The sequence below is a fragment of the Lactuca virosa genome, chromosome 3, assembly GCF_052849685.1.
Source record: "Lactuca virosa cultivar CGN04683 chromosome 3, Lactuca_virosa_CGN04683_v6, whole genome shotgun sequence".
NCBI classification, from domain to species: Eukaryota; Viridiplantae; Streptophyta; class Magnoliopsida; order Asterales; family Asteraceae; genus Lactuca; species Lactuca virosa.
In genome coordinates this window covers 381570747-381593409 of record NC_136428.1, presented here as the reverse complement: position 1 = coordinate 381593409, position 22663 = coordinate 381570747, and the positions used below count along the sequence as shown (strand labels likewise).

Sequence of the window (22663 nt, the reverse complement as noted above, 5' to 3'; positions counted from 1 at the left end):
GAAGTATTGCTATTGATATTATTTAAGAAAACATTCTATGATATTCTATAAGAATGCATATTCTTTTGTGATGTTTCTAAATTTCTAGAGTCGTGCTTAAGATATATAAAGAAAGAGATAAACAAAAGTTTCTAAATTTTTTAGAGCCATGCTTAAGCTATATAAAGGAAGAGATAAACAAAAGTTGCGATTTTATTCTTTCTTTTTATTGTTGCTATATTCTTTCACATGTTATAAAGAAACCTCATTCTTTTAGAATGCATATTATTTCAAAATGTATTTGTAATTTTTCAGAATGCATCAACAAATTATATCTGATTTGTATTAATTTTTGTATAATTATCAGAAGAATGTGTCAATTTTGCAATTATAATGATTATTATTTTGATGCAAATTCTTATTATTTAGAAAATATGCAATCCTATCCTTTAAAAATGTTTAAGTCATATGAAATCTTTTTAACGATCTTGTATTCTTTAAGAATGTTTAATTCTAAAAGAATGCAGACACAATACAAAAAAAATTAACCACAATAATGAAGACATTCTTAAAGAATTTCCAATATGCAAAATTTAGTATACAATATTCTTAAAGAATGCACGAACAACAATCAATATTAAAAAAATCTTCAAATAATTTTACTAATCATATAAAAGATACGGCTGATATTAAAATGTAAAAGATATAATTTTATTTATCTGAAATTTAATTTAAATAGCATCCCATAATATTCTTACTTTCTATACATATTTATTAACCAAATTGACTAATTTACTCCTACAATTAATTAAGTGTAATTATCTAGTAATGATATCCCATGTTAAGAACATGTAGCTTACGATCACAACCCTTAACTTTTTTCAATCAAACGGACAAGAAAATGGTCATATATTCACACAATATTTGTTGTTCACGTTTGATTCTAACCCTATATATATATATATATATATATATATATATATATATAATTTTAATATATTAACTTATATATTGTTTATAATCCGATTTTAGACTGAGTTACATCCTTATAGACGTAGTGCTTGGTATGATATATATATATATATATATATATATATATATATATATATATATATATATATATATATATATATATATATATAATTTAATATATTTAACTTATATATTGTTTATAATCCGATTTTAGACTAAGTTACATCCTTAGGCTTGGTATGATAGTAATGCTCGGTATGATGTACAAAAAGAATATGAAGTGTTATGATGTATAATCTCAAACTTGAAGGTCATAAAATATATATATATATATATATATATATATATATATATATATATATATATATATATATATATATATATATATAATAAAAAAATCTTTAAGTGCCAAGTGACAGCTTTTCAGAGTATGATTTTAATGATGTTATGTGGCATCCTTAAAAAATAATTCATATTTAATACCTTAAAAAAATAAATATTAATATTAATATTTTGAATTTTAAGCCAAATCAGGATTTAAAATTTTAAATAAGTAATCATTATATATTATATACTATATCTCTTATAAATAAATAAAATATTTTTTTTTTGTATTTCAAATGTCTTCTTCCTTGAGAAAAAACATTCATATTTTTTGAGCCACTAACTCGTAAGTTACAACGTAAGTCCTTTAAGTATTGATCTTTTGCTACATTTGAAAACATAATTGTACGCAAATTATATAAAAATATTTACTGAAGTTACTAATTATTTTTTATATCTTTTATTTTTTCCTTTCATCAAATGATAATAACTTTTTTTATTTATTTTACTGACGGTAGCATGTCCGTAGAATATCGACACATCATACTCACGAATATATCGTCGTCGTTATCATTGTTGTATGGATGGAACAGATCAAAATAATCCATTTTTTTTGTAAATAGAAAAATAGAAAATATAATGAACTTGATAGAAATGTGTATTTTTGAGAATTTGATGAATTTTGTATGTAAAATTTGAAGTTAAAATGTGTATATATATTGGAATTAAAATGATTTTTTTATTTATTTTATTAATTTTTTAAAGTTCGTGACCGTTGTGGAACGATCGAAAATAGAACGTTAATATATATATATGCACGTTTCGTTCCGTTGCCACACAAACGCCAAATAACGGGGACAGAGACGGTGTTCCGCCCATTATACCAGCGTTATTTACATGCCACGTCGGAATAACGTGCATTCCTATTGCCCGCTCCCACTCATCTAAAGGGGTTAATCAAAAAACATTTAAATAAATATGAAATACTCAAACTATCATATCAAATAGGGTAATTATGACAGTTTGGATGTGAATACTTGTTAACAGTATAAAAAAATGATGACAGTGAAAAAAGAAGAAGCTGACGTAATATGACTATTAGATACTACTGAAAAGTCATCTCTTGCTATCACAATCGCTTCGTCACCCCTTCTCATTCCACAACTTCTGACTACCATTTCCTATCTGGTATGTTTATGTATATCATCGTTTCTTTATCACTATTAATTAAACTTTATATATATAATTATATCTACAGATTTTTTGTGGGAATTTTGAAAGTTTCTAAATCCTAGTTTGACATATGATTGTTTATGTTGGTTTGCTACTATCTGAAATGCATCAACAAACACCCACACAAAGATCATGAATGACGATAAAGGTTTGTCTGTCGAACGAGCTGATGATGGTGAAAATAGTGCCTGTTATGATGAGCTCGAGATCATCGGTTCTGGTTCCTCTTCTCTCTCTCTCTCTCTCTCACACACACACACACACACACAGTAGTTCTGGCGTTCTTCTCTATTTTTATGTAATCAAACATATTACTGAGCTTTAAGCTTGAAACCAACGATAATATGTGTACATTGTAATATTGTATAAGTTAGTATACTTATTTCATTGTAAATTTAGGATTTAAGAATGCAAGATATGTTCAAGCAGATGATAGCAAATACATAATTTGAGAAGAACATTAACATACTTGTAAATGAACAGTGTTGGTAAATCACTAGATCGCACAACAGACACAGTAGTAATATTTTGGACGTTCATCTTAACCTCTAGCAATATTTTGGGCTGTTGGTCTTTCTCTCGACACAGGTTTCGTCATATGGCTCGGTGATTATCCGGTCTCATGGCATGCTTAGAAACAATCTACGGTTGATTGACATGAAGACATAATCAGGATCAGATTTACAAATAGTTTCATCGAGAATGAAAGGTACTTACTTGGAAGTATGAGCTTTGATGATGATGATGCCATGTAGTGATTCCTTTCTTCACATAATGTTGCCTTTCTGATTGTTTGATGGAGAGTGTTTTTATTGATTTCTTGATACAAATGATTGTGGTGTTATATAAGGGTTAGAGCATAAATGAAGTGCTCTTCATTTCCCCTGATCGTTCATATGTACAAGAGCATTAATTCATCAGTTGCAACTTATGGGCAAGAGATTTAGAACCACACAAATATAGTCCCTCAAGTTATGAACAATTGTCATATCCATCATACTACAAATATTTAAGTCCAAGGACCTGTTCTGTCATTATGGCAATTATCATGGTAAACAATATAAATGTACCTAACATGTAATAAGTATTACAAAATAGTCCTAAGGCCACAATAATGTGTTATTTTCCAACATTCTCCCACTTGGCCGAGAGACTATTTGTATACATGTGTAACGCCCTGTTCTAAATTACTCAGTTATAGAATTTCAGAGGCCAAGGCTAGGGGCGTTCTAGTCTTTTAAGAGTCCTAGAGGTATTATTCGAGAAGGTTTTGGGTCGGGGAGTGTTGTTAGACGCGTAGAGCTTCTCGCCACCTTTCCGTGGATATAAAGTTCATCGGAAACGGATCTAGAATGAAGGAGTTTTGACACTTTGAAGATATTGACATTTATGGCCCTTAATGGAAAAGTTGACAAGGCAGTCCCTAGCATGCACAAAGTGCATGCGTGTTTAGCTAGGTACGCCCAACGTAAGGCTAGTGTACGCCCAGCGTAGCGGGGCAAAAGATCGTGGCTTTTTAAGGCGTACGCCCAGCGTACGAGAATTACGCCCAGCGTACGCTAACAGCCTCGAAACCCTATTTTTTGGAGTGCCACTATATAAAGAACATAATGGCTTCAACCCTAGCCCCCATATCAGCCTCCCCAACCTCAGAAGAAACCCTGGAACGTCCCAACCTTCATTTTGTGAGATCTTGACCTTGAAAAGCTTATTTTGGTGGTTTAAAGCTTGGAAGAGAAAAGAAGAAGATTGGCAAGGAGGAACCTTGGAAGCTAGAGCTTATAGATCTGGGATAAGTGCTTCATTTCGGACCTCTACAAGGTAAAAAGTTTTGAGCTTGATGATTATTCTCTTAGATCTCTCTTAGTACAAGTTTATGGACTTTTTGGTCCCAAGAATGGGTCTTTGAGACTTAAGCATGTTTCTAAGACCAGGGTTGCCTCCCTTAGAGTCATATGTGTCCCATAAGCAGTAAAGTTCCAACCTTTAGGACTTATATGAGTTCATGCATGGGTTAAGACCTTCACCCATGGAAATAGATTATGGTTTTTGGAGTTGGGGCTTATGTGAGTCAAGGAAGCCATAAAGTAAGCAACTTTATGGTTTAAGACGTGAAATAAGACATGGATCTGAGTTGGTAGCTTCTGAATCAAGGTATTCAGCTTCTGAATCAAGGTATTCAGCTCTTAATAGATAAATGACTTAACAGAGCATTACGCCGAGCGTACGTGCAGGTACGCCCAACGTACATGTCATCAAGCCTGTACGCCCAACGTACATTGAATTACGCCCCGCGTAACGCTGCCAGTTTGGGCCTTGAGTATTTGGGCCTCGGTGTGGGCTGTGCTTTGGACTTTGGGTCTTTGGGCCTTAGTGGGCCATCAGGAGTCAGGAAATATGGGCCAAGTATGGGTGTTGGGCTTAGGGTAAGGCCCAATAAAGAGATTGGGCCCAATGTAGCAAATTGGGCCATTAATGGGCCATTAGTGGGCTTGGGAAGCCTACCTAGGGTTTGGGCCTTTATATATTATGCTTGGGCCTTAGTTATGGACTATATTGGGGTAGGGGTAAAATAGTAATCTTACCCTGAGAAAATACTATGATATTGAGCTAAGTAATATTATGATCTTGGTAGCTCGGGGAGCTGAAGAAGCAGCAGTCGGGGAATTTCCAGTCAGCAGTAGAGGGTTATCAGCAAGTTCAGCAGTGCAGGTGAGTTTCCCTTTGTGTGGATGGGTCTACGGCCACAATGCCGGCCCATGTAGTTATGAGTAGGAAGACCCGGGGGTTAGCCCTAGGCACCGTATGCTAGTATGATATTCAGGACCAAGGTCCGATAGCGGGCGGGTGCCCAAGGAATGGTTTGCATGATAGAGTATACTTGTTGTCTGTGTGATACATGTATGTGCCTGGTAGGGAGGTGAGTGTGGGCGAGGTCCCGTATATCACCTATAGCAAAGTGTGGACGATGTTCCATATCTCATTAGCAGCAGATCAGGGGCGAGGCCCAAGTTAGGGAAGGAGTGAGTGTGGGCTGGGCCCGTATCTCAATATCAGTAGGAGTGTGGATGGGGTTCCATGACTCATCAGTAGCAGGACAGAGGCGGGGCCCAAGATAGGCGATGCCTTTAGGACAGGATACAGTAGTGTATGTTAGTTATGTGTTATGCGTTATCTTACATGTTTGTATATGTTTAGCGGGCGAGGCCCATAGACAGGCGATGCCTAAGAGAAACAAATTTGTATACCGAGCGGGGCTCGATGCCAGGCGGGGCCTGATGCCGGGCGGGGCCCGATGCCGGAGCAAGTCCGATGCCGGGCTAGTCCCGATGCAGCAGGGGCGAGGCCCAGTATGTGATTATGTGTATGGTATGTGGTAGGTTGGGGAACTCACTAAGCTTCGTGCTACGGTTTTTAGTTTTGGTTTCAGGTACTTCCGGTAGCGGAGGGAAGAGCTCGGGGTGATCGCATGGCACACACCATTGATTAGCCAGCCTGGGATGTTTTACTCTGATGAAATGAACAAGTGTTTTGAAAAGATACTCTGATTTGTTATATAACTCTTTTAGTATGTTTGAAATGATTTAATACTATGGTTTAGTTATGACTTAAAAATGAAATTTTCGGACCGTATTTTTGGGATGTTACAACATGTTTCATTATTTGCCCAAGATAAGTTCATCATGTTTCATATTAATATCAAAAGCAGAAAAGTACAGCCTTGCGCATCCATTTTAGATACGGGGCCCCCACCGATCATACTATGGTATTTCATATGAAACTTATGATTAATATAAGCCAAATGAATTTAGAGTTAAGTGGTCATGCATTATATTTGTCTATATATAAATTAATTGTGCACAAGTTATTAATATAGACAAATTGTGTATTATGGAGGGAAAACAATCAAGTACTTGAATAATGAGAATTAAAAGTTATAGTAAAGCACTACGCTAGAATTTCATTATACTAAGTCTGGCCTTAAACCCATATTGAAGACATCTTGAAATACTTCGGGTGGTAGACCTTTCGTCAGCGGATCCGCTAGCATATCATTAGAGCGTATGTGCTCGATACAAATACCATTATCCTCCTCTTGCTCTTTAAACGAACAAGTATTTGTATCGAGGTAAAGCCTCATTACACTTTAATTATTGCTAGTAAAAATCTTATAGAGGCAAAGTTATAGCAATTTACGTTCTTTTAAGAGCCTTTAAATGGAGTTTATAATCATGAGCCTTGTGATTAAATTTCTCAACAAGACTCCATGGCAAGTTGCATTATGTGTGACAACATATTTTTCCATCATATTTGATATAGCCATCAATTTTACATATGACTCTTCCATGATATTGGCTGACTAATAGCATAAAGATGTATCCCAATAATGACTATTCATCTTTGCATTTGACAAAGTATAGTAAAAAATCATATCATTTCCAAGTTATAACTTCTTTTATAAACAAGTTTGTAATTATTAGTCTCATGTAAATATCACAAAAACTTTCTTGGCAACATTTCAATGATCCAGACTGTGATTTGATTGAAAACAGATCATCATGCCAGTAAGCGACTTCGGGATGAATATAAACTTGGGCCTACGTAAAACTTCCAACTACTAAAGCATAAGACATTAATTTCATTTGATATTATCGTACCTCTGTTTTTAGGTATTGAAATGAGCTGAAAAGGTTTCTTTTAACAATGGAAACAACTAAAGGGAAGCATTGTTGCATGTTATTCTTACTTAATACACACTCAATATATCCCTTTTAGGATAATCCTATTTGATGTATTCATATGGCTATAAGATACAAGGCTTCAATAGGATCTTCTATATTGAGGTGACATGATAGCAATTGTTTTGATTCATGCAACATATAAATGTCATTACTCGCTAATAGATAGTCATCTATATATAAAACGAGCATTATAAATTTTCCTCCCACTGATTTTGAGGTATATACATCGATCTAATTGGTTCTTAATCAAGTTGTTAATGTTCTATTGAATGTTAGATACCATTGACAGGAAGCCTTATTTAGCCTATATAATTTATTCCTTGAGTTTGGATGAGAACATTTCTAGGTAATAAATGCCCTCCTTTTGTGAATACCCTTTAGCGACCAAACAAGCTTTAAGTCGTCCAATGTTAATCATTTGGGATTTAGTTTATTCTTAAAGATCTACTTGCATCCTATGGGTGTGAAACCCTTTGGTAATTGAGCAAGTTCCCAAACATCATCCCTTTACATTGAATTAAGCTCATCATTCATAGCTTCATTCCACTTGATCACAAGTTATGGTATCACTATCCATGTTAGGACCGACCTCATGTAATCATCATAATTTATGGGTCACCCATGTCATAGACAATGTCTTGTAGGCTATAGAGTTTCTTGAGTTTCAATGTCAATCTATTAAGGGGGTTCATTTTGTGGTATTTCAATTGCCCTTTCATTTGAGGAGTCTTGTTCATAAGGAAAACTTAAATATCCTAGTGCTTATCATAATTGACACTTGAATTATAGTTGAAGATTCTTGGAGGTCAAAGATCCCTCAATGAAACACTCCCACTGATTTTGACATTCTCAAGAAATCTGGCATGCTTCATATTGAGAATGCAGGTACTATGTGATCTAACATAAAATTGGAAAAAATTTAAAGCTCTCAGGATACATGATAAAGAAACAAGTTACATTTTTCACGTTGAGTTTCTACAACCGAGGATTCTAGAGTTTTGTCCAGGCCTTAGGCTTGTTTTCCTTTTTGCCCACAAAAGGAGTTTTAGGAACATACTTTGAAGGAACTTTATTCAAGATGTAGACCGTCACTTTTAACGCCTTGGTCCATAAAAGTTTTGGAAAGTTAGTGTTTGCAAGCATACTTTGTACCATGTGCATTAAGGTTTTATTTCTCCCTCGGATACACCATTTATTGAGGAGTACCCATCATGACGTATTGGTTAATTATCCCATGACCTTTACAAAATTGAAAGAAAGATCGAGGTGCTTAACCAACATCTGTATGTTGACCATAATACACAAAACTCATATCCAATCTCATTACTTTTATTTTCGGGTCAAGATAAATTTCAACTATTTCCCGAAAGGTTTCAAGCATTTTAGGAGATTCAGAATTTTCATTCAACAAGTATGGATACATGTAACAAGAATAATCATCAATAAAAGAAAATTTAAATGATTTATGATCACATAAATCCGCTGGGAAAGTCCACAAATGGTGGTATAGATTAATTTTTAGTAATCTTGGACTTCTTATGGATCTTTCCTTATTCCCCTTTACATACTTAACTCATTTATTGAATCTTGAGTAGCAAAGATATAGTGGAACTTCATATTTTATGAGATATATCATCTTACTATGTCATGTATGGCCTAAGCTTTAATACCACAAGATAGATGAACTCTCCACTTCTCAATTATGTTCGTTCAAATTATCATTACATGATAGTAAAGATTCCAAAAGTGATTACCATATGCAACATATGGGAATTGAAACAATAGTTACATCATTGTATCATAACATAAAAGTATAGCCAACATTCGCTAACTTAGATACAAATAATAAGTTTCAAGTTATACTCTATACATAAAGAGTATTATTAAGACTTAAACAATAACCACCATCCAAAAAATATATAATGAAGGTAGGTCACCGCTTCTATGTTTAAGTCATCATCACTCCCCACTTGATTGCTCTTTGATTCCTATCCAATCTTGGATAGTATGGAATCCTGTAATGAAATGCATACATATACCAATGAATTGAAGCCAATCTGCCATGTATTTATAGGGACATCAAGATTAAGGGACTCATAAATCATAAACTATACGAGTTACATTTCTTCATAAGCCATTTTATGAATGTAAACTATGTTGTTTCTTATGAATAACTTGTTACTTGTACTTTCACTTGAACTTGGACCTTACTAAAATTCGTTTATCATCTTATTACTATGCTTTAATTAAATGTATGTAAGGAGATAACTAATATGATTTAACGGGATAACGAAATAAACATATCAATGTACCCTAACACCAAAATGATAGATTTTATAGATACCTTATCCAATTATCGGTTTCGCTTTGGCTAGACCAACAATTAAATGTTATGGCATCCTAAAAGTATACTATGCTACACAAACATTGCAATCACCTTTGGGCAAAAATACAATATTTATGCAATTTATGCTTAAAATTCATTGCATAAGTTATTATTCAATTAGCCTTTGGGTTAATTGAATAATAAATCAAACAATTGCTTAATGTAGTGTTTAATCAACTTCAATGTCAAACCAAGCAACCTTTCTTTGGTCCAGTCACTTAAGTCTAACATCGTAGTTAGACTCATCACTTAGAATTATCAAATTTCAAATTTATCAAATTCTAGATATGTAGTTGATTTTATAAACAATGTATTGAACACTCGGTAAAATTTGATAATCACATCTTGAAAGCGAATGAATAAATAAAGGCCAATTACAAGATCAAATTTATTACGGTGGGAAATTTGATATACATAAATATGATGCAAGTGTCATAAATTAATGACAAATTAGATGTAAATAGATAATGGACACATTGATTGACATCATATTGTACGTCATATATAGTTGTAAATGAATGGCGTTAAAATATATAAAAACTTATGTATCACATATAGCGATGTATACATGAAATAAACATATTGTTTGACAATCCATAATTGGTCTTACAACATGAATAAGAAATACATCACCAAATAAGTCATATTTAAATTTATCTTTCGCCAACATAGAATATATTTATTTTTGCAGTGGGCCAATAAATTTGTTAATTGATAAGATACTATAATATATAAGTTGAACTAACAGTAAATAAATAAACGTTAATCCAGCTTATATCATAAGTACGTGTCATTCTTTTACTTATGATATTAATTATGTTTATATTTTTCATCAAATCGGAAATGATAAAAAAAAACTTATTTTAGAATCATTCAACGTAAATGCTTATAAATAAGTGTTTGTAATATTTTAATTTGAATTTAAACGAATCAAATGATAAATATACATCCCATTAAGCATCATTTGAGAATATATATCATATTCGGTATATGACTATAGAGGTAAGTTCAATTGAGAAAATAAAAAAGGTTGAGAATGAGGGAATCATTCTCAGCCACTCATTTAATCTAAGCATAAAAGACACGGTGACAAACGTGTAAATATGATAATAACCTTCAATTTCAAATACGTAACATCGATTTCTTTGTTGAATACTCCGAATTTGAATTTCCCAGATTCGCAAACGAACTCAGTTGGAATCGAAATGTCTTTGTTGTTCATGAAATTGGAATTGGAGTTCTGGACTCGCAGTCACAGTCGACATTGAAGGACTCGGAATCGGTACTCACAGGTTCCTAATCGGATTTTCGGAAATCAAAATCAAAATGTGAAATCGATCAGACATAGGATGTCGCATCTGAAGTCAGAAGCTTTTGAAATTGGAACATATATTCTAATCGGAACAGTTCGCGTCTTGATTATTAGTATTACAAAGAAATCTGGAATCGGGATTTCAAGGTTTCAAAATTGAAATCGGATTTTTTTTTGGAATGAAATGAAAATCGGAATTGCACGCTTCAAAGTCGAAATCGAAAGTATATGATGATTTGGAATTGATAACTTGAATTGGAAGTATCATGTTTTTAACATTTTTAAAAAAGTTAACTTGTATGCACTCCAACTGTTTGATGAAATGCATAAACTAAATTACCACGTTATATTCACATATGAATATGCTTTCCGACCTGAATCAGTATATGATTATTAAAAAACAAAACAAATATGCAAGTCTGTATGTTATTCATATGTGAATAACGTATAAAAATTATATATATTTGTGAAAACACATTGTAATATTCATATGTGAATATACTGTGTAATATTCATAAGTGAATATATCATATTATATTCACAAGTGAATATACTATGTAAAATTCACATGTGATATACCATGTAATACTATGTAATATTCACATATGAAAATATCATATAATATTCATAAGTGAATATACCATCTAATATTCACAAGTGAATATACTATGTAATATTCACAATTGAATGCATCGTCTAATATTTAAATATGAATATACTATGTTTATTATATGCTATATTCATATATGAATGATATTTAAATTATAAAAAAATTAATCATACTTTTTATTCATAAGTGATAATGTATTTTTTTCGGAAAAAAAACATTGTTTTGAGGTCCTAAGCAAGTTTGTAATTCATATGTGAATAACATATAAGAATTATATCCGCATGTGAACATATGTAATATTCACAAATGAATATATATGTAATATTCAAATGTGAATATATATGTATTATTCACAAATGAATAAAACTGTCAATAAAACCGATGACTACAAAATATATAAAATTAAAGATAAAAAAAGTATTTGATAAGAATATATATTTATTCACATACAACTAATCTTTTTAGGTTAATAAAATAATTATATAAGCATATATATTTTTATTAATGTTATATTCATTTGTGAATAAATGATAACTTTTTTTCGGAAAATTATAAAAATAGAAAAACGGTATTTTGAGGCCCTAAACAGTCCCGAATGGCCGAAAAACACCGTACGTCACGGCGAAGCGGTGAGTTTTGTAAATCGCACCATTTTACATCAAATATGCGAATTTCGTCCAATTCCGAGACTAAACTTCATTGCGGCAAATTGTTTTGATGATGTCACTAAATTTTCATTCCTACTAGTGATGACATCATCATGACATGCTATTTATTCATATATGAATAAAGTTTAGAAATCATTACGACATATTTACTGATGATGTTACTAACTTCAATCACACTAGTAAAAACATCATTGTAATCTGTTATTTTTATTTATGTGAATAAACTATACATGTTGATTTATTTATTTTGTGAATACAACCTTTATATATAAAAATAAATAATACACTATAAGAATTGGTTTGTGAATAGTTTTTTTGTATATTGTAACAATATTATTTTACATGTAAAATCAACATTATACTAAGACAAACAACATTGTATTGGTTAATGAATATCATTTGCATTTGAATTTAACACGATCAAAATGAAGAATATATTAAATTGTATAACATTTACACGTGAATATAAAAACATATTGTCTTCGTCAATGATATCTTCTCAATTACGTCAACCAATCGTCAACCACCGGGATATGAACCAACCATTGATTGAAATGTTAGTCTTTTATTGAGTTATAACGATGCCTGAAAAACATGTGAATACACATAAAAAATGTTAAAAATATATTTTTAGTTCATAATAATAGCGATTTATCACATTCTAATTATCATATGGTATATTCACACATGAATGTATAATCATATGTGAATATTATATGATATATGTTGTTTATATTGTATATTTACATGTGATATTACATGGTATATTGACAAATGAATATTACATAGTATATTCATATATGAATATTATATGGTAGATTCACATGTGAATAGTATATGATATATTTACTTGTGAATATTACACATTCTAGTCACATCTAAATATTGCATGGTATATTCATTCATGAATATTACACAGTATATTCACATATGAATAATATATAGTATATACACTTGTGAATATGATACAATATATTCATATTTAAATATTAAATGATGCATTCACTTGTGAATATTACATAGTATTTTCACTTGTAAGTATTAGATGATATATTCACTTATGAATATTAGATGTTATATTCATATGTGAATATTACACAATTTATTCACATATGAATATTACACAAGATATTAACATATGAATATTACAAGGTATATTCACAAATATATATAATTTTTATATGTTATTCACATATGAATAACATATAAAATTGTATATTTGTTTTGTGTTTTAATAATCATATATACTGATTAAGGTGCGAAAACATATTCATATGTGAATATAACGTGGTAATTTAGTTTATGCATTTCATCAAACAGTTGGAGTGCATACAAGTAAGTTTTTTTAAAAATGCTAAAAACATGATACTTTGACTATTTAAAACTTACAAAATAGTAGATTGATAGAGAATTATATGAAATTTTTCAAAAAAAAATGATTTGACGTTTTTCTAACCTTAATTTAGAAGTTTTGTTTGATGATCAATGTTGAATGAATGATATGAAGTGAAATTGTTGTTGATTATCGATGATGTTGATCTAATGACACTGGGAGTATAATTAATCGTAGATGTTGAAGATATGCTCGAATTCAAGCATAATTGAAGGTTGGATTGAAAGAACAAAAAACGATTTTTTTTGTCTACTGTTGAATGATGTTGATGAACGTGTTTTTGACGAAGATGGATGATTGATTAACACTGGATGATGTTGATCGAGGATTTAATTGAAGAAATCTGGATGATCGTTGAAGGTTGGAGAAGAAATTTGGATGATGAACGATCGAGTAGTAATAAATTTGAATTGTTATCAAATTATCCACAATTATGTATTTGTGATTGAAGGATATCATATCATATTTACAATTTTGCCACCGTGTATTTTATGTTAAGATGCTAATTAAATGATTGGCTGAGAATGATTCCACCATTCTCAACCTTTTTTTTTCTCAATTGAACCCTCCTAGTCATATGCATAATATATATGAGGCCCAATATTCAAATCTAAAACAAGTAAAGAAAGTCCATTACAAAACCTTTTGGATCCACCGAACCAATTAAAAAAGTAGGGAAAATGCAATCAAAATATGCCCTAGAATGAGCGGTACTCTTTTATCATCGGAGATATGGAACATGCGATTGCAGCCATAAAATGTAAAGGTTGATGCATTTGGTTTTAAATAAGGTAATCACCAATAAATCAAGAGCTACTACATATTTTTGATCCATCGTTTAAGTAATTTTCCTTGGAGCTTCAAATCTCATGGAAGGCAGTAATCAAAACGGTTTTAAGCTATATACACCCTTTTTTGTTTTGTTTTGAAAACCACCAAAAGTACAATTTACAGATTATAATCTCGTTTTGAAAATCACAGTTGGCAGTTTTGGCAATGAAGTTTTTCAGGGTTTTAGAGTATGCATTTGTGATAATATTACAGCCATGCCCATGGGAAAACATCAGAAAGTTGAAGTAAATGAACGCCTGAGGTTCTGCAAAGTTGTGGTGAAAGATGGTGAAGAGGAAGACGACAAATTTCATGAGGTTGATTCTGATATCTCAGTTGCAGGTTCTGAATTCGACTCCCCCACTCCTGTAAAGAATGATGGGAACAAATACGATGATGGTGATAAAATTAGAGATAGTCTTAGCAATATAATGTCAAGGCTTAAGATTCTATCAATCGAAAAGGGAAGACACCCCATCAAACAGCTTCCAAATTCCTCTGATTCGGTTATAAATGAAAAGTTCAATCAACAGAAGCCGGGTGGAATCTTTAGTAGTAATCCAAAAGTTTTTAATGAAAATACTTTTCCAGAGTTTCAAATATTGAACAAAAACATAAATAATTCCACTTCAGGAGACGAATTACCATTTTCTCTTAGTGACCCCAAATTCAATTTTTTGTTACCTAGTAAGATTGCAAACATGTTATACCCTTATCAGCGTGAAGGTTTGAAGTGGCTTTGGTCTCTTCATTGTAAAGGGAAAGGTGGTATTTTGGGGGATGACATGGGCCTTGGGAAGACCATGCAGGTATGCACTTGTGTCTTCTTTTCTATGTGGTTCATCTTGTTTTGTTTTCATGCAACAGAAAGACTTAACATAGTGCACAACTAATTTAATTCACTATATATAAGGTGGATCAATGACTCTAATCTTTTGTGTTATTTCAGATGTGTAGCTTTTTGGCGGGACTATTCCACTCAAACTTGATAAAGAGGGTTTTGATTATTGCTCCCAAGACATTACAACCCCATTGGATGAAAGAACTAGGTGTGGTTGGTCTTTCAGAGAAGACAGGAGTGTGAGTTTGTTTGGTTAACCAGTTCTATGCCTTTTTCTTTACATCTTTTGCTTATAATTTTGCACTTTATTGCCCATTAGTTTATTTTTTTTACTTTTCAGATTCTTTGGGACTTGTGCTGAAGCTCAACAATATCAGCTCCAACATATACTCCAGGTAGTCTTTGACTTGCTGTTTTCAACTCAAATTAAGATTTACTAGTATTCAATTGAAGTTGATGCATACTGGTGGTCTAATTGTGGTTTTTCTTGATTTTTTTTATGTAGGATAACGGTGTTCTTCTCACAACTTATGATATTGTTCGTAATAATGTCAAGTCTTTATCCGGAGACCATGAAAAGATGGAGGAGGATGCTATTACCTGGGATTACATGATTCTTGATGAGGTATATTTTATGCTTGCAAATAAGGGTGTTTTTCTTAAGAAACGGTTGTTTATCGTGCATGTTATTTTGCTTTATTTTAGAAGGATTTTGCATTAGACATGATTTCTCATGAACATGAAAATCATTTGTCATATTAAATATCTTAATGCAGGGACATCTCATAAAGAATTCTAGTACACAAAGGGCTCAAAGTTTGCTTAACATACCTTGTGGTATTCGTATAATAATGAGTGGCACCCTGCTGCAAAATAATCTAAAGGTACGTATACAGAATTACAGATTGATGATTATACCATCTGTTGGTCATGATAGCACATTTTTATATTATTAAACTATTAATTGATTATGAATTACACAATGATTTGTATCCAAATCCATTTTATTGATTATTTGCTATGTAATTTAGGAAATGTGGGCTTTGTTTAACTTCTGTTGTCCAGGGCTTTTGGGTGACAAGATATGGTACGGTTGGTTTTCATTTATGGTTTCAGTTGCTTGTGGCAAGTTCTACTTTGTGGTTGTTATTTTCTTTTTTCTTATTGTTATGTTATTTCTCTATATTCTTTTCAGTTTTAAGCATAAATATGAGTTGGAAATCCGTCGAGGAAATTACAAAAAAGCATCCGATGAAAATAAGCGCAGGGGTTTAGTTGCTGCAAAGGTTATAGTTCCTAGATATCATGGCAATAGTTAATTTGATATGGTTGAAACTATAAAAATTTAAAATCTGGTTCTATATGGATCATAGTTTTTGTCTTTCTGAAAGTCATCCAAACTTACAAACAGGATTTAAGAAATTGCATTCAACCCTATTTTCTCCGGCGTTTAAAAAGTGAGGTGTTTGGTGATGATCATGCTACAAACACTGCCAAGCTTTCTAAAAAGAATGAGATAACTGTGTGGTTAAGATTGTCGGGTTGCCAGGTATTGACTATATATAAGGGTTTTTCACTATAAGACATGCTTTCTTTTACTTGTTTAATTAATGAATAAGTTTTAAAAGACATATGTGACATTCATGTGATATGTCCATCTCTTTTTGGCTGCAGCGCCATCTATATGAAGCTTTTTTGAATCGTAAGATCGATTCACCTTTGGCTGCTCTCTCGGTATTGTAATTGGTTTACCTTCTACTTCTATTTTGCTAGATTAATGTTTATGCTTACATACATAACATTAATAGATTATCGTTTTGGTTTATGTTTATTCTTTACATATGTCTTCTTTTGGAAGTAGATATTGAAAAAGATATGTGATCATCCACTACTCTTAACAAAGAGAGAGGTTAAAGATGTACTAAAAGGATTAAAATCAGTGCTAAATCCAGAAGATCATGAGGTCATTGAAAAATCAGCAATGCACATTGCGGATGCTGCAGAGAGATATGACACTGGGGAAAATCATGAGATCCTCTCATGTAAGATCTCATTTATTATGTCTTTGATGGTTAGAATATTACATGCCCTTAGGTTTTGTTTCTTTTATTTTCATCAATCAAGCATTGTTATGGATAAATGATGTTATGGAAATATTTGAGAAATCATGTTAACAAAGGAAAATTTGTACAAAAGGTGGGGCATTTAACAAGAAAATATTTTGTACATTAAGTTGTTCTTTTTGCTTTAAGTTCTCCTGTCTCCGTTAACTCCATTGAGTAAAAAAAACAATACCTTAATCATTTGAATGTGTGTTTCATAGCATCAGGTACAAATATACAACGTGATTTTTTTATTCTGTTACAGGGTAATCTTATTCCGGAAGGCCATAAAGTTCTTATCTTTTCCCAGAGTTGCATAATGCTTGATCTTATTCAGGTTTGTTTCAATGCCTTCTCTTATATCTAAGAAGTAGCATGCTCACATAGGTTGCAAATTAGTTATTCTTATTATGCAGAAATGCTGGTATCTATATCTTGCAGGGTTTTAAGTAGATATTGTTTTATTTTTTTTATTTTTTTAGGATACTCTTAATGCCAAAGGTTACAAGTTCTTACGGATGGATGGTACTACCAAATATAGTGAAAGATTAAAGATTGTCCACGTAAGTTTTTCTCTTGTAGTGACTTCTCTAATCTATTTTATTCAGTACAAATATGACATGTATCAATAACAAGTTTTTCAAGAGGGTGTTGGAGCTCCAATTTTTCTTTTGACTACACGAGTTGGTGGTTTGGGTCTTACCCTAACAAAGGCAGATCGGGTCATAGTAGTCGATCCAGATTGGAATCCAAGGTTGCTCTTCTACTTAGATTGTGATGAATGTTATCTTAGCTATATATAGCTTTTGAAATAAAAAATTGTTACCTACATTTAGACCATGTTCAGTGCTGTCTCGATAAATTATTTTTTTTAAATATATGAAAAAATGACTGAGTACTTGGGGAAATGGGAGGAAAAAATAAAGGAAGAGAACTTTGTAAAAGGCTAGGATTTAATGGGGAAAGCCTCGTTTCCTTGACTTTCTCTATTAAGTAAGAAATAAACACCCATATATATATATATATATATATATATATATATATATATATATATATATATATATATGAGTGTTTATTTCTTACTTAATAGAGAAAGTCAGGGAAACATGCTTATTGGTTTCCAGATTAAGGGGTTGTTTCTTTTTGATTTAATGAAAACAAGACTTAATCTGGTAAGTTGTATATGGTTGTTTCTTTTTTACCTAATGCAGAAGAACAACCCAACACAAAACACCATAGAAATGAGGCTTCTTTTTCATTAAGTCCTAACTTTAAAAAAAAATCCCTCATCTATTTCTTTCATCCATTTCGCCAAGTGTGATGTTAGTAATTCAAATATTTTTTTAAACTCCATTTAGCCATTCACCAGACAACACTTAATGAGAAAAGAAAACAAATAGTTCCTAACTTCTTATTAGAAACTCTATAAATCCCATAAACATGCTATATATCAAATCCAGTGATATTTTTGTTTCTTGATAATTATTGCAGTACTGATAATCAAAGTGTTGATCGTGCATATCGTATTGGACAGAAGAAGGATGTTATTGTATACCGTTTGATGACTTGTGGTACCATTGAAGAAAAGATATACATAAAACAGGTTAAACATCATCTGATCTTTGAGTTCTTCCTCATGTGGCATATAGCTTATTGCTTAAATTTAATGAGACAGATATACAAAGGGGGTTTATTCAAAAGTGCTACAGAAGACAAAGAGCAAATTCGCTATTTCGATTATTGGGTGAGTACTGGAAAGTTGGACATTATTCTTATTTTATTTCACTTAATAATTAATCAGTGGGAAACAATACTCACATGTGCTTGATATCTCAGGATCTTAAGGAGCTTTTCAGTCTCCCTGAGCAGGGTTTTGATGTTTCTCTAACTCAGCAACAGTTACATAAAGAGCATGATTCTGAACATGAAATGTTTGTAATTCCTTTAACCCTTCATTTGAAATAGGTTCACTAGCATGATATAAATTATTAGTTTTTGGATCTTTTGTACAAGAAAATTTTCATTTACTATCTTATATGCTTTCTGCTAAACTATGGACATTAAGGCCTTGTTTTTTCCCAAGTGTTTCCTGCATAAATGATCTGTAAAAGCTATTTGGAAAAAATGACGCCATACTTGGAGAAATGGAAGTAAAAAATAAATGAGGGCATAATTTAATAAAAATTCAGACTTAATGGGGAAAGCCTAATTTCCCTTACTTTCTCTATTAGATCGTTCTTTCTAAATTAAGTAAAAAAGAAACATGCATATATAGCTAACCAGATAAAGTCTTGTCCCCACCATGTCCATTAAGTAAAACAGAAACAAATTCTAATTAGTTACTTATGATCATCTCATTATTAGATAAACATGATACCTGGCTTTCAGTCAACGTTAAATTAACCATTTTATTGATATTTGTTATCTTAGGGATTCATCTCTCGAAGCTCACATAAAGTTTTTAGAATCTCTTGGTATTGCTGGTATTAGTCACCATAGTTTGCTGTTCTCCAAGACTGCTCCAGTGCCAGTCATGCAAGATTTTGAACTCAGAAGGTGAGATCCCTAACAGCTTTCAAGGGCATTTTGGGGCTTCCAGATTCAAAATTTTGGCACAAGTTATTGAAGCCCTATTTTTGTCTGCATGATTGATTGTTCAGTGAATAAGCTTGCTCAATCTTCCTTGTGTGTTCAAGTAACCATATTGCATCTATCTTGCTAGTTGATGCTTATATTATATTGGGTTAGATGCTAGAAATTGCAATGTAGTTTCATTGATTTGTTTATTATATCATTATACTTTGTTTTACAACATTGTACTTTGAAAAATCTACCCAATTATAGCAATTTCATTCAAATACAAAGCAATTTTCACTCCTATAATAATGTAGTTTTTAAAAGTATAACTAACTAATAAGAAACAAACTCAAAGTACAATGCTATATTAGGTAAAAAAATAGGATGCTATAAGTGAAAGTATGTTTCTATTACTTACGTTTAACCTTATATGGTTTCCTTTCATCTAATGACCTTTTGGAATTGATTCTAGGATTATGCAATCAATGTATCCAGACAACTCATTTTCACACTCTACAAGTGCACGATACATGGATGCGTATGTCTTCTCAAAATCTTGATACTCTTACGTCAAAACTCTTTTTTTCTTTCTTTTTATTGTTAGTCTTCATTTTCAGCCGCTCTCGATTTTCTTTCAATCTTGGAGATTATGCCATGAAAAGAAAGAATCTCTCCGGGTGTATTTCCAACAACCTACCAGAATCAGAAATCAAACACAGAATTAAACTATCGAATATTTTTGCAAACAAGGTATCTTCTATCTCATTTACAAGTAAATGAAGCTAAATTTGTTGTTTATACGAATACGACTTTGCTTCAATGTCCATAATGTTCTAGTTGTGAAGCATCATCATGTTTAGAATAGCCTTTTCTTTTATTTCCTTTTTGTTGGGATGAAATGTACACATGCCTTGTTTCTCTTTTCCCCCATTAAGTGATGGCTATATAAATGATGTTTTTGGGAAAATGATGGCACACTTGGGTAAATGAAACGAAAAGATAAGCGATGGGCTTTTTTTTACAAAGTTAGGCCTAAATGGCTAAATCCGTCATGCCTACTATTTGAAACAGTAATACATTTTTATTAATTAATATGATGCATGTAACAAAAGAAATATTCATGATAAACTAATAGAATTAAATAATATAAATAAAAACTTATTGTTCTTCATTTCTTCCAATTGAAGAAAGCATATCCAGGTCCTTTTGTAATGCGGAACCATTCTTGGGAACAAAGAAGAACTTCCACCATTTTTGGAGTTAAGGAAGCATGCAATGAATCAGGAACTGGACCTTCGGTGCTAAAAGCAGACTCTGAAGTGCGAAACCAATCTTGGGCACATATAAGCGATTCTCTTAATTTATTACAAAATGGATCAAGAACACGACCTTCTGTGCTAAAAGTGAACTCCAAAGCAAACGTAGAAACCGGTATTGCAAGCACATCTTGGGACATCATACAAAGAGTAAGGTATGTTTTTAGCTGATCCTTCCACCATTGCAAAGTGTCAAAACTTGATTCACTTGGGTCACACTCATCTTCACGCATGCTAAATATTATGAAATTTCCGTTTATCTTTCTAAGAGTGATACGTTATCCTCCTAAATAAAAAAAAAATAATAAAGGTAAAATTACAGGAAATAGCAGTGTACTGTACTTTGCTTTTTGATTTTTATCCATACTTGCAATGAACTTACATTTCTATACTCATAATAGCAATTTATGTTTCTTTGTACATAAATTACAACTTACTTACATTTCCTTGCCCATGATAGCAGTATACTTGTATATCTTTAAGCAATAGTAATGTGTTGACACTTAAAATAAAATACATGACCTATATTGGTAGCGAAATGTAAGTACATTGTTTTTATGGTAAAACATAGAATATCATTGTCATAATCTGTAATAAAATGAAAATTTGTTGTTATTATGGGTGCAATGTAAAAAAATACATTGTTCATACCGGTAGTGAGAGTAAAGTTAGTCTCTATATTTGTAATTTGCTTGAAAATAAAAGTTCAGGGGTTAACAGTCTGGCGAAAAACCTCTACTGTAACCAAAACATGGATTTTTTTTCACAATAATTGGTGCGTAAATTCATTGATATCTTGTGTACGATCATAAATCTTGATGGTATCTAATCTTCAATTCTTGTGTGATTAATTCAGGAAATGGTTTCAAACTTATCGGAGAAAATAGAGAAACAGAGAAACAGGTTGGTAATATATTTATCTCTAAAATTGGTGGTTTTGAAAGTATCATGAGTCCTTATGTTCGATTCATGTTCCAGTGTACAACATGTGTTGTGATGTTGTAAAGATCATGGCTATTTTGTATACATTTATGTAATCACGTATGTTTCATGTATGGTAAAGCATTATGTTTATAATCATGGATTTCAACTTAACTACTGTTGTAGATCTAAAGTTAGTTTAAACAACTTGGAAGAAACTTGAATAAAAACTTTGAACACGTGGAATCTGATCATAAAATAAAAAATAGAAAGAACGTACAATGTATTACATACCATATTTACAAACACAACATAGATCTCTGATCTTAGATGAAGAAACCCTAAAGGCATCTAAAGTCTATTAAATAGTTTAATGGACTGTCATCTCATTATGATATCATTATTTCATTTTTTATTCAACTTTATATATCCACACTCCTTTAAACCCTATAATGT

General features: G+C 31.8%; 1 protein-coding gene across 1 annotated transcript; it reads left to right on the top strand.

Annotated features, from left to right (window-relative positions):
* Positions 1-14419: 14419 nt before the first annotated feature.
* On the top strand, positions 14420-22363 carry LOC145167691 (protein CHROMATIN REMODELING 24-like). Its single transcript, XM_079086928.1, has 22 exons — positions 14420-14510; positions 14601-15259; positions 15400-15530; positions 15632-15686; positions 15797-15916; positions 16068-16175; positions 16323-16378; positions 16487-16577; positions 16703-16840; positions 16966-17025; positions 17153-17362; positions 17659-17730; positions 17876-17960; positions 18030-18147; positions 18885-18996; positions 19069-19137; positions 19230-19324; positions 19824-19949; positions 20443-20508; positions 20588-20720; positions 21158-21436; positions 22143-22363. Exons 1-22 carry the CDS (start codon positions 14489-14491, stop codon positions 22236-22238), a joined length of 2901 nt encoding a protein of 966 aa, XP_078943054.1. The 5' UTR covers positions 14420-14488; the 3' UTR covers positions 22239-22363.
* The last annotated feature ends 300 nt before the right edge of the window (positions 22364-22663 follow it).